The sequence below is a fragment of the Mercurialis annua genome, linkage group LG1-X (genome assembly GCF_937616625.2).
Source record: "Mercurialis annua linkage group LG1-X, ddMerAnnu1.2, whole genome shotgun sequence".
Lineage (NCBI taxonomy): Eukaryota > Viridiplantae > Streptophyta > Magnoliopsida > Malpighiales > Euphorbiaceae > Mercurialis > Mercurialis annua.
Genome location: NC_065570.1, coordinates 65,040,840 through 65,053,998, shown reverse-complemented (window position 1 = coordinate 65,053,998; position 13,159 = coordinate 65,040,840). Strand labels below are relative to the sequence as shown.

At 31.9% G+C, this 13,159-nt stretch overlaps 2 protein-coding genes across 3 annotated transcripts; one reads left to right on the top strand and one right to left on the bottom strand.

The window, feature by feature from the left end:
• Nucleotides 1–3,506: 3,506 nt before the first annotated feature.
• On the top strand, nucleotides 3,507–4,412 carry LOC126665316 (vegetative cell wall protein gp1-like). Its single transcript, XM_050358081.2, has one exon. It carries the CDS (start codon nucleotides 3,669–3,671, stop codon nucleotides 4,191–4,193), a length of 525 nt encoding a protein of 174 aa, XP_050214038.1. The 5' UTR covers nucleotides 3,507–3,668; the 3' UTR covers nucleotides 4,194–4,412.
• Nucleotides 4,413–7,459: 3,047 nt separating this feature from the next.
• Nucleotides 7,460–12,545, bottom strand: LOC126653812 (4-hydroxy-3-methylbut-2-en-1-yl diphosphate synthase (ferredoxin), chloroplastic). 2 transcript variants are annotated; one of them, XM_050347757.2, is made up of 20 exons: nucleotides 12,342–12,545; nucleotides 12,014–12,261; nucleotides 11,764–11,921; nucleotides 11,560–11,666; nucleotides 11,370–11,470; nucleotides 11,207–11,283; nucleotides 10,986–11,105; nucleotides 10,655–10,885; nucleotides 10,351–10,467; nucleotides 10,169–10,243; nucleotides 10,001–10,078; nucleotides 9,835–9,894; nucleotides 9,676–9,738; nucleotides 9,366–9,510; nucleotides 9,119–9,257; nucleotides 8,906–8,983; nucleotides 8,641–8,800; nucleotides 8,452–8,550; nucleotides 8,264–8,368; nucleotides 7,460–7,756 (listed from the first exon to the last, which is right to left on the bottom strand). In XM_050347757.2, exons 2-20 carry the CDS (start codon nucleotides 12,234–12,236, stop codon nucleotides 7,655–7,657), a joined length of 2,238 nt encoding a protein of 745 aa, XP_050203714.1. In that variant the 5' UTR covers nucleotides 12,237–12,261; nucleotides 12,342–12,545; the 3' UTR covers nucleotides 7,460–7,654. The 2 variants fall into 2 exon arrangements, with proteins under 2 accessions (XP_050203714.1, XP_050203723.1); XM_050347766.2 differs by having other exon boundaries at nucleotides 12,014–12,241.
• Nucleotides 12,546–13,159: the final 614 nt, after the last annotated feature.

Sequence of the window (13,159 nt, the reverse complement as noted above, 5' to 3'; positions counted from 1 at the left end):
TGTTAATATTAGAATGACCTAATGGTAAAAAAAATCCAAACCTTTACGATTTGTTGCAATTATATCCAAACCTTTTAATTTTTGCAATAATATCTAAATTGCATTTTTTTATTGCAATAATATCCAAATTGCATTTTTTGTAGCAATAATAGTCAAATTGATGGCTAAACTTGTTGTTTTCAATTAAGATATTAGGCTATTATTATGTTTTGATGTGTAATAATATAGTAAAAGTACCAAAAAATGGCAAAAAACTAAAAAAAATTCATATAAAAAGTGCAATTTGGATATTATTGCAACAAAATAATACAATTTGGATATTATTGCAAAAATTAAAAGGTTTGGATATAATTGTAACAATTCGTAAAGGTTTGGGTCTTTTTTGCCATTAAGCCTATTAGAATATGAGGTACGAAAAATTCTCAGCTAGAATAAGTTTACTATGTCATTTATAAATTAAACATATCATATTATGACACGTCACTAAAATAATGTCAGTCTTATAATATTACTATTCCAATATGTTAAAAGATAACAAATAAATTTATAAGATTGTTATCATTTTAATGACGTGTTATAATGTGAGAAACTTACTGTACGAATGACGTGGCAGATTGAGTCTATATTTTTCGCTAAGCTACATAATCTTTCGCATATTAAATATAATGAATAATTGAATTTGTATTTATTTTTATTTTTTTATGTAGTAGCATTTTTTTCGGTTAACTTTTAAAATTAACATAGTTTATCATGCATTGTTTCTATTTTGATTATCATTGATTGAGATAAAAATATTTAATCTAACTCTATTGTTGTTCGAGAATATTAGAATAATTCTTTAAAAATCAATATTCATCTACACAGGGAAAGCTCATGAGGCTCGGGAATCACACAGAAAAGCCTTCTCCTCTTTTGGTCGTCGGTTCTCCCATGTTTACTCTCTGTATTTGGTCGAATGCTTTGCCTGAGAGAAGCTATTTTGTTAGCATGTCGATTACATCTGCCTGTAGTCATTTTTGAAAGGGGTGTAAAAGAAATTATTGATGCAATGACAGGGGGAGCCAAGACGGATCCTGCCTGTGATGTTATTCTGTAAGACTGTATAGTCTTTTGTGATCCTTTTACTTTAGTTTCCTTTAGTTTTATTAGACGTTCAGATAATTGGGTGACTCGTTCATTAGCCAAGAAAATCTTTAAAGAGAATTCATTTTGTTATAATACTTGGTGTGTTTAGATTCGAGATTCTTATAGTCAATTTTTCATAATGAAATTAACATCTTTGACCAAAAAAATTACACAGTCTATATGTCACGACCCATTTTCATAAATCGTGAACGGCGCTAGGGTATGGGAGTGGTAGCTCCGAAACCCGCAGCTATCCTCGCGGATAACGCATAACCTGCATAAAATCACTGCTCGGAGGCAACCGAGACTCCAACCTAAATCTAGCAATTTATATAAGCAACAATATAATTAATTGCTCGACAAAATTCCAAGACTCCAACAGCATGCCTTATATAAATAATCCAAATAGATTAATAAACATACCAACATGCATAAACATCCAGACCAATCTGTCAAACGAACATAAGTATAAAAGCAACAAAGACAATGCTAGTACTACTGCGGTTTAAGAATTTTGAAATAAACATGACTATATTTAAAACCCAAAAATAGACCTCCACGGAAATAATGAAATCTGGAGATCAACGTATACGCTCAAAATCATAAACATGAAAAATTGGAAAAACAACGGGATCAGATATACAAAAATGAGTTCATATTACTATTTACATTTATTAAGTGAAAAACCTTAAAAACATTTATAAAACTTTTTATTATTATGGATAAGCATTGAAATCCTAAACCACAAATATATAAAACCAATAGCCATGTCGGTGAGATGTATCTCCATAACCGATTCCCGACTGTCACTCAAACAAATCACGTGAGTCCCAGAAGACGTATCTTCCACTAGCGCCCTTACTAAGGCGAGACGAATCTCCAACCTACCTCAAATACCATATGATTATACCGATAAGCACGTAGTCTCGATGATGCCCATCGAGTAGTCCGTTTCAGTTCAGATCCATAATGTCGAAAAAAAGTTCAAATAGCTGCGTAAATATACGTACAAAATATACAATTTACTTAATAAAGCGGTAAATAGCAACATAAACTCACTGCTTGCGAATCCCCCATAAAGCTCGGCAAGAACTAAACCTGGTTCAACTCTAACGCACGAACAGTCGACGAGTCTAAGAAGGCATAAACCATAATTATAACATATCCTAACGAGAACATACCGAAGCGAAAACACAACTAAAGTCCATCACAAACCAAACTTTAAACAGAAAACCAATCCACCAAAACAAATTTGAAAACACGGAATATCACATTATAGCATAAAGTCATTCTAGTTGCATCTAAACATTCTAATTCGTAATTTCGTATCCATCAATTTCTTGATATGGGAAATTATTTTTGCTCATTATATGATTTAGAATATATATTGAAAAAATAATATTTATTTTTGCATTATAATTAATGTTTCAAACTCACAAATTTATAATCTATATCTATACTATATATAAAAGCACGGATGGGGGAGGGGACAGGCAAATTTACCGAATAATCCTTTTCAGTTTAGTATTAAATAAAGGTTTTATAGTCATTATCTAATTAGTTATTTAATTAATCACTATTGTAATTAAAGTCCTAATTAGAATAGGTAGCTAACTTATCTCCAATTTAGTTTTAATATGTAAAAAATAACTAAATTGTCTCCAAATTAGTAGGAATACCTATCTTTTAGTTTGATTGAACTACAAAATTAAAATACTGTATTTGATCAATATATTATTATTTAAATTTCTATCTTATTATTATTTTTAAAGATATTATTAATAAAATTAAATTAATTATTTAATTATGGTTATTATAAAATCAAAAGAAGAATAAATTCAGTATGGAACAAATTTAATAACCGAATATATTATATTTATTTTTACAAAAATTCTTAACTAATTTAATATTAATTGTAAATAAAAAATTGATATAATTATAATATATTTACTAATACGTTTATTGACGTGTTACGTTACGAGCCACGTGCATAGCACGTAATGCGAAACTAGTATATAAAGATATATTCAAAAATTTATTTTGTATTTTTTTTATTTTGTATCAAAGAGAAAACAGTAAGTGCTGATTACCATTAGTATTTGGATTAAATTGAGCTTATAGGGTATTGTTTATTTTTAAAAATTAGTTTATATTTAAAAGTATTAATTATTATATTTTAGTGGTAGTCAATTCAGTAAAATTAATTTAGGCAAAAAAAATTTCAGTAAAAGTAATGTAATCGATAATGATGAATTAATTTAAATTATTAATTATTACAAAAATAAATCAAATTTAAAATTAAAAAAAATCACACTCACTGAAAACAAATCTCTATTCGATTCCTATTTAAAGAGCAATACCCCTTTGCCTAAATCAAAGTTTAGAATTAACTTCAAATACAAACACAAACTATTCGGCTTTCTTCTTTTACAAGATTTTATTCCTTTCCTTTTACATCTCTACTCTCCACTTTTTCATAAACCGTTTTTTTCTCTTTAAATTTTCTATTTTCAGATCTAACAAATCTTTTCAAATTTTCAAAAATGTCTTCCAAATTCTTCGCATTGTCCATCTTAATTCTCTTCTTTTCCACACTCTCCTCATCTCAACTCTCACCGCCGTCACCGTCTGATTCCTCTCCTTCTCCCTCGCCATCCGCTGACTCACCGACGGCTGATTCACCCTCTCCATCTCCGTCGCCGAACGGAACATTATCTCCGCAACTTCCACCGTCAGATTCACCAATCTCGTCGCCGCCAGCACCTCCACCGTCAGATCTGACAAACTCTCCACCTACTCCTACACCAGCACCGGATAATTCTCCGGATACTCCATCGCCGGCGCCTGCAGAAGTGAGCGGCGACGTGAATCACACTTCAAATGTAGAAGCCGACGACAACGGCGGAGAGAAATCGTCGGGATTAAGCGGCGGAAAGAAAGCAGGGATTGCAGTTGGTGTGATTGTGGCCGGCGGTGTTGTTGGATTAGGTGCATTCGTTTATAAAAAGAGACAAGATAATCTTAGAAGATCGCAGTACGGTTATGCTGCCAGACGAGAGCTTCTTTAAAGAGGTTAATTTCATTAAATCTCAATTTCAATTGTTAATTTTTTATTACTATTATTAAATTTGGTTAATGGATTGAGTGTTAGGTTTTAGTATTGTTCAACTGCGATTCACTTTGTTAATTGTTCGTATTATTATTATACATATGATTCTTGATGTGAATCATTATCAGTTGCAGATAATTTAATGTGCGATTTACGTTATTATATGTCGTTTGATAAATCTCAGTGTTATTTAGTTAGTATGAAGATTGATTTCAAGAGTAAATCAGATAAGATTGAACACTTGCTTGATTTTTGAAGGAATCGTACTGGAGTGTAAGAGTGATGAAAATGTAAATTTGAAACTTATCTTTTAGTAAATTTTACTGCTGAACCGCGTTTTTTTTTAAATTTTACTGCGGTTAAACACTAGAGCTTTCTGGTAGATAAGAAGACAATATTTTAGATGTCAAGTTTTTGAAAAATATAATTTGTATTTTTTTTTTTGCACAAATAACTTTTGTTATTCTTAAAAGTATTTTTTTAGTTTTAAAAATACAATTTTAATTAGCCAGCGTTATACTAACAGGTTACTAACGATTTTAAATTTACTAAAAATTATTAATAAAATACTACAAATTAATTAACTAAAAACAAAATTATTAATTTTTTTAAAAGTACAGTTAGTTTAAAATACACAATTCAAGTTTATCAACCATTTACCACCGATTTATTATTTATATATTCAAAACAAAATTTATTATAAATTTACCAACGGTTAACCTAACGTTTACTAACAGTGTACTAAAAATAAAATTATTGATGTACCATTAGTACATCATTAGTTAACTAACAACAAAACTTTACAAATTTAGATCTCCATTTCTATTAACTAGAAGATAAAATAAAGAAACTGAATCATTTTATGAAACTTACAAAACAAGGACTACAGACCATAAACTAAGAATTGAAGAAAAGAAGACAAATCAGCATATTCATAATTTGAGTAATCTGCAGCACCAAAAATCAGACTAGTGCAAACAACCCAAGGAGTTCTATCATGAGCAGAAACTGCTAGGTAGCACGGAAACGGAAACGGAAAACGCAAACGATACGAAACGGACACGGGGAAACAAAAATCCTTCAAAATGAAGGACACGAAACGTGGGGGAAACGTGTAAATAACAAAAATATAGAGATATATTTATAAAAATATTATCTAAATATTTATGATAATTAACAAAATAATTCATTTTAATATACTAACTATTTAAAATTTTATAAATATATAAAAAATATAATATAATTCAACACAAATAAGTATATTTGATGTATTGTGGGCAATGCGAATGTAAAATTTATGGGTAAATAGTTAGACTTTTTTATTTGTGGGTAATAATTTTAATTTTTTTACAATTTACGGAAACGGCCCGAAACGTTTCGTGCGGGTAAGAGTTTCCAGTTTCCGAAACGTTTCCGAAACGGGAAACGCAACTTTGTCGAAGTTTCCGTGCTTCTTAGGCAGAAAGCATTAGGTTGACAGAAGGATGGCCAGCAACATCAGCAAAATGACCATGAGAAGCTACATGACGACCAAGAACGACTTCAGAATGGTCACGAACAACAGCGGGATGACCTCGAGACAACAACAAGATGAGCAAAAACAATAGTAAAATCAGTTGTAGAGTCACCAGAAATAGAATCAAACTTTGAGTTCAAATTCAGCTTGCATTCTTTGTCAAATTCACATATCTTGCATTCTTTATCAAATTCAACTTTGGTCTACAACAAATCAATACAACTCACTCAAAAAAATTAACAAACCCACACAATGAAATCAAACAAAATGTCATAATTAATTTAAAATATAATAAAAGAGAAAAAATTGAGACTTCACCATACGGACATACAGAGTGTCACCGAAACAAGACTCACAAATAATAACGTTCCTATCCATCAGCTTCTCGTAAGAAAGAAGTACTAGGGTTTTACAAAAAATTGGGGAAAATCAAACAAAGATGAAATTAGTAATAGGAATGGTAGATTCGAACAAGATGAGCTTGATCGCCGCAGTATTGGTGATCGTTTAAGCAATCTGAAGATAATCTTTTTTTAAAAGAAGAAAGGGTTATGAAATTCAATTGGGATTTAAGAGGGAAACATATGATATTAGATTTGGTTGCAGTAGAAGAACGGAAGAAGAGAATGAATAAGGTGGATGATTTTTATTGTATTTGTAAAAAAGTAAAAGGTTAAAATTAAAAAAAAGATCATATTGTATTGTTTAAAAGATAAAAGTATGTATTTGTGAGATTGAAATTGATTAGTACCGTTTTTCATCTAATTTAATCTTGGGTTTTTTTCACAAATCCCCTAAAAATACTATGGTGTTATGTTTTTACCTCACACTATTAGTTTTGGCAGTAATTTCTCAAAAAAATAAAAATCTTTCCATAAATCCCTCCTAACCCAAATTAAATCAAATTTAAAAGAAAATTGGACAATTATAACCTCCAACCACTTCTTCTTCTTTGCTAACCAAAATCGTGATTCACTACAAATCAAACAGTTCTTTGTTGGGCAATCTCACTCAAATCCTTCTTCTTTTTTGTCTCTCATGACTACCACCGTCACCGCCAAAATTCCACCGCTTCTCTCCGCTAGATCATTGCTGCTTCTTGGCTACGTAATCATCGGAGCCGCTGTATATTCCTCCTCGTATGTTCACCGATTCTCCTCCCCTTCCTCTGCTTTGCTTCCATGCACTGTAGAATTTTGATCAATTGAGACTTATTGGATTTTTTGTTGTTTATGATTGTGTTGATTTTGATTATGATGATGATCAATTTGAAGATATTGTTAATTATACCGATAATTTTAATTTTATAACTCCTTTACTAGCTTTTATTAATCTGCTATTCATTTAATTAGAAAATTAAAAAATAAATAAAAAATTAATTTTAATCAATTCAACTATATTTGTTCGAGTGATGACGTATCATAAAACGTAGTGAATAATAGTAATAGTAAAACGTCAAAAGGACATAAAGTTGACTTTTCCAACATGAAATAATAACTGGCAGTAATTACCAAAAAAAGTCATATTGTTGCACCTAAAGGCAATAAAGAGACTGTTACATTGCATGAAGAACTAATTAAAAACAGGTTCAATATAATTGTGACTGCACCAGAACTATATGCGATAAATATCTCACATTTTCTGAATTAAATTGAATTGGTAATGTTGAACACTGAATACATACATTGCTTGCTAATAAAATTGCAACATTTACGAATTTTTGAATTTCTTTATTGGTGGTAAAGGAATTACTCTGTTATTTGTATCATAATATAAAAATGTAAAAATTCTAATGGAACTTGAAGTTCACATACATTGAAATATTTCTACAAGATGCAGCAGCTATCAACTCCTCAGGATTTCACTGCCTCTTTCTTTTGTATCAGTCTATTAATTAAATGACCTTACTCTTCTGTTGAAGGATCTACCCACCGGCCGTGGTCTTTGATTAGTTGGATCAACGCGTCTGTGGCTCCCTCCATTGCGATTCCTCGCTTTACAACAGTCTGAAATACGATTATACTTTCCATCAGTTTTGACACGCTACAAATATCTCCTTAGAATGCAATCCAATGAAGTAATGTGCAATCCTTGGGCAAAATTAATTTGTCCACAATTATAATGAAATTTATAAATATATCTTGAATACTTTTTTTATTTATTGATAATTATAAGATATAATTTATTCTCTCAAGTTATATCTATAACAAACTGGTTGACAAAAATTTCTTATTTTTTTTATAATAACATAGAATTTTTTATTAATTTATCTCCCATTATCTCCCAATGTGAACTAATTTACTATAACAGTAAGATAAGAAACTAAAATGTAATTTTTTTTATCAATAATATCCTTTAGTTTTTATTTGTTGTTTAGTTATAATTGACGCAAATCACAAAATTGATGAAACAAAAACAAATTAAGTTGTGATCCTTAATTAAATAGTAAGAACTGGACAGCATAAATGCTGATGAAACCTATGTGAACCTCAGAGCAAGAAAGATTTCAATACCTTTCCAACATATAAGTCGATCTTTCCGGGAGCACCGCCAACATACCCAAAATCTGCATCAGCCATCTCCCCAGGTCCATTTACAATGCAACCCATGATTGCAATCTAACAATGAAAAGAAAGAACATGAGTCTCGATATAAAGAAGCAGTGGTTCATTATTTAATGGAGGATGTATAAGACATATACCGAGACACCAGGTAAATGAGATGTCTTTTCTCGTATTTCTGCACTTATTTCTTGAAGATCGAACAATGTTCTACCACAGGATGGGCATGAGACATACTCCTGCAGTTATTTTTTGGCAATTTAGTAAGAAACCATATCTTGTATAAGTTGTTATACTGAGGTATTTTCCAAACATTAAAGGCTTCATACCGTTTTTGTATTTCTCATTCTGCAACCTTGTAGTAAGTTGAAAGAGGTATTCCTCAGAAAATCGAAATCCTGATCAGGTGCTTCTAGTAGAATACCATCTCCCAGACCATCTACTAAAAGGGCTCCAGCATTTGTACCAGCGCCAATGACCAAGTCATCCCTGCAAATACAGAAAATATAAGGAGAATATAAGCTATAATTATTCATCTCTTGCATCCCCATTGATTATCCGAGGAAAAAAAAAAGAAATTGCATGTGTTGTTACCTATGAATTGCATTGGAGAATTGAATATGGTGAATTACAGGGAAATTCAAAGCATTCTCTGAAAGATACTCAAATAACCTACAGCCAACAGAAATTTCAACTGTCAGGATAATGGTAAATTTGGAAACAACACTCAAATTCAGACTAATTGATGTGCTAATGGCATTAAGCCTAAACTAATGACATGTAACTAAATTCAAGTCTGCAAGTTACCTTCTTGCTGCATGCACTCTACCAATTTTATCTTCTGTGTTTGGTAGATCATGAAGAATCATTGTAACATCTATCTCTTTGAGGATTTCCAGTTCTTCATAAGACTCATCGCCTCGTAAAGACACAACCAAGCGCGTGCCTAATTTTCATGATGAGATATTATCAGTATGCTTGCTTAAAAATGGAATAAAAAAGAAAAAGACAACTTGATTAAGAAATAGTATATGGAAGAGCATTGGAAAAGAACCTTCTGGCAAAAGCTTGTGAGCACCAGTTGATAATTCCTTAAGATTTACAAGAGCCATAGCATTGGGTAATGGCTTTGTCAGCTGCTCAGACAAAGGAGTAATAACTCCCATGCTAATATCGACCAGTCTTTTGAGAGCAAGCCGCTGGAAAGAATAAGAGGTAGAATATCATCAAGTCATTCAGATTCTTTCACTGGAGTTACTATCAAAATATTAAATTGGTTCAAGTTCAACCATAAATGCTCAGCCTTCTAATGACAAAAATTATAATTTTCTGAAAGAATGAATCAACGGGAGTTAGAATCTTACAGCATCACTATCGTCCACAGGTGGAAGCTCTCTCAATAAGATTGAGTCAACAGTTGCGAGGTCCTGATAACAAATATTTGTGTTAATAATATGACCATTAAAACATACAATAACTTCAATGTAATAAAGCCCTTTCATGTATTAAAACAAAGAACAGACCTTGAAAGGCATTCCAACAACGAGCTTTGCTGCAAGTGACTTGTATAGGAGTTCAGGTACCTGAACAAAGAGACAAGACTGTTAAGCCCTGCCGCACACTTTGTCCCCAATTTATTTCAAGACTGGGAAAGAGGAAAATAAATAAAGAACAGTCAGTATCTAGTACCTTTAGCTGATCTAATGAAACTGACATTAGAACAGAGCCATCACGGTGCAGGACACCCCTGTAATCCACATCTTCACCCTGCAATTCAACAAGGAATCAACTACTGTAAAGCGTGAATATAGAAAAATAAGCAGAATGTTGCTATAAATATCCTAGGTAAAGTCTGACCTCCTTTTGAACTGGTAATTGACCAGATCGGCGTTGGAAATCAAAATAATGTCTGTGCTTTTCTTCAAATGGTGCCTATAGAGAGAAAACCATCAAGAATCAGCAAAGTCCTATACTGCAGAACTTCTTGTGCTTAAGCGTGTTAACAAAAAGTAACAGAAGAGTAAATAGTAAGGCCCTACCACTCCTTGTTGAACTGCAGATGCTCTCATACCAAGGTTAGCCAACCTTTTGCAAGGATCTATCTCCTTCTCCGGTGCTTCTGTGAGCGATACTCTGATTGTATCACCCAAACCATCCTGTACATTCAATATGTTCCTCACAATGTCAAATATATGTACTTTTTTCCGAGATAAGATACTTAAAATGAAGAAAAGAATTTAGATAATTACAATTCAATTCCAAAATAGGCCACTACCTGATGATGCATAATGTAATATAAATATGCAATTTCCATACGTTCGTACGGAAGCACTATTATCATACCTGAAGAAGAGTCCCAATACCAATTGCGGATTTCATACGCCCATCTTCACCTTCTCCAGCTTCAGTGACACCCAAATGCAGGGGATAATCCCAGCCCTGAACATACATTTCTGCTAAAAGTAGACGATATGCTTGGACCATGATGACTGGGTTACTGGCTTTCATTGAAAATACAAAATTGTGGAAATCCAATTTCCGACATATCCTTGCAAACTCAAATGCAGATTCAACCTGTCAAACAAAATACAATCAAAATGATGCCACTGAATCTCGAAGGTCAAACAGCAAAAGCACAAAGAAGCTCAATAAAGTGAGAGAGATTACTGCTTACCATTCCCCTAGGAGAATCTCCATAGTAGCTCATGATGCGATCTGAAAGACTCCCATGGTTAGTTCCAATACGCATTGCCCTTCCATACTTTTTACATTTCTCAACCAATGGAGTAAAAACCTGGAAAGAAACAATTGAGAGAATAGGAGGAAAATTATGTCAGCGTCAACATACCATCAAATAGAAAGGTAGCAATAATCATTTTGATATAGTAGCCTGACCTGCTCAATATGCTCAAGTTCTTTCTGATAGTCATCTTCTGTATACTCTAGCTCCTCAAACTGAGCACGCCTATCAGCTGCAATGAAGCATCATGTTGAATAAAAACTACTGGTAATAAATTTCATAAAAACAAATTAAAAGTCAAATAGGCAACTCCCATACCAAAATTTCCTGGATTTACACGAATCTTATCAAAGCATTCAGCAACTCTTAACGCAACTGATGGAGCAAAATGAATATCCGCAACAAGCGGAATATTGTAACTGCAAAATAATTTTTTGTAAAACAGTCAGTACCATGCTTGATTGCATCTGTAACTACACAAGACTGCTAATTACAAATTTAAACTCACTTTTTCTGCACAAGAGAATTCTTTATTTCAAAACAAGCATCAGCTTCTCTCTTCCCTTGAACAGTTATCCTAACTAAATCTGCCCCCTGATCCGCTATTTGCATCACCTACATAAATAAAACCCGCTAATTGTTAAAAAAACTTCTGCTTATAACAAAAATAATGAGCATAGAAAGCTTAAAAATAAAGTTTAAGAGAGGAAACCTGCTCAACAGTTGCAGCAACATCCTTGGTGTCCGTTGTAGTCATGGTCTGAACCCGAATAGGATGATCACTACCAAGCGCCACATTTCCAACCATAACTGTTCGCGTTTTTCGCCGGACAGTCTTGTGAATTGATTCACAATACTTTTGCCTAGGCACTACAAGAATTCCAATCGTAATCGATAATTTATCAGTTTATTACACACACAAAGAATAGTAATAAGAATTAAATAACTATATAATAACGGACCTAACAAGGGGCTTCCAGGAGAAGCAGGTTGAAGTTCAATCATTTCAGGATTAGAGGAATTTCGAATATTCATAGAGATTCTTTTTTTGCCGGAGTTGACTCTCTTCATATCAGATAGTCTGACAAAATCAATGCTCTTAACAAACCCTAAGGTGCTGGACGATGATGATTCTCTGGTTTTTAAACCAGTAAAAGACGCAGGTACAGCTCCTCCGGTCGCCATAGATACTGATACAAATTCAATTCAGCTGATAAAAGTAATTAGTTAGAAGTGATTAGGATTAAGAAACAGCTGAGAAAAATAAATTTTGGTTGTATAAAATTTTACCTGGAAACAAACAGAGGTTTAAGGATGAGAGTGAAATTGAAGGATCTAGAGAGAGAAGTAAGTGGTGGTGGTTATATAGTTAAGAGAAATGGAAGAGTGTGTTTGGCTCAGGAATTTATAAATATTTATGGAAATGGAAAATGGAGAATTATACTGTATTATGGAACAGACAAGACAAACACCAAAATGTAGAAGACGACACCGAGCTATTTTTCAGCATCTTTCAAAAAAATTTATTTATACTTCTTTGTCTTAATTATAATTATTATTATGAAAATTCATAAGTTTTTAATTTTTGTGATGTTGATAACAAGGACTTTGTTTTGTAAGTATTTTCTTATTTGCCTCTGTATTTTTCAAGGTTTTTCTATTTTAGTCCCTAATTTGTCTGAGCTGCTTCACTATTGTTGCTATGTGAGATAAAATGGAAAAGATTGTACTAAAAATTTATAAGATAAGTAAAATTGATAAAAATATACATTTTAAATTAAACAATGCTATAAATTTTATGTCGGAAGAAATATATATTAATTTATATATTCATATTTGGACAGTTAACTCTTTCTAGGTCCGCTTATGATCAAAATAATACCTACTTACTATAATAGATTCAGATTTTTAATTTTTTTCTTTTTAAGTGTAAATATATTACTAAATAAGTATAAAACATATACTCACCTCTTAAATAATATTTTTAGTTTAATATTTTTTAAATTAAAAAAATTTAAAACAGGTATTTCATGATAAAAGTTTTATTAACTTAAAGAATGGGTTATTAAGTTTATTGCTTACTTTAAGGGCATGAATGAAACAAAAAT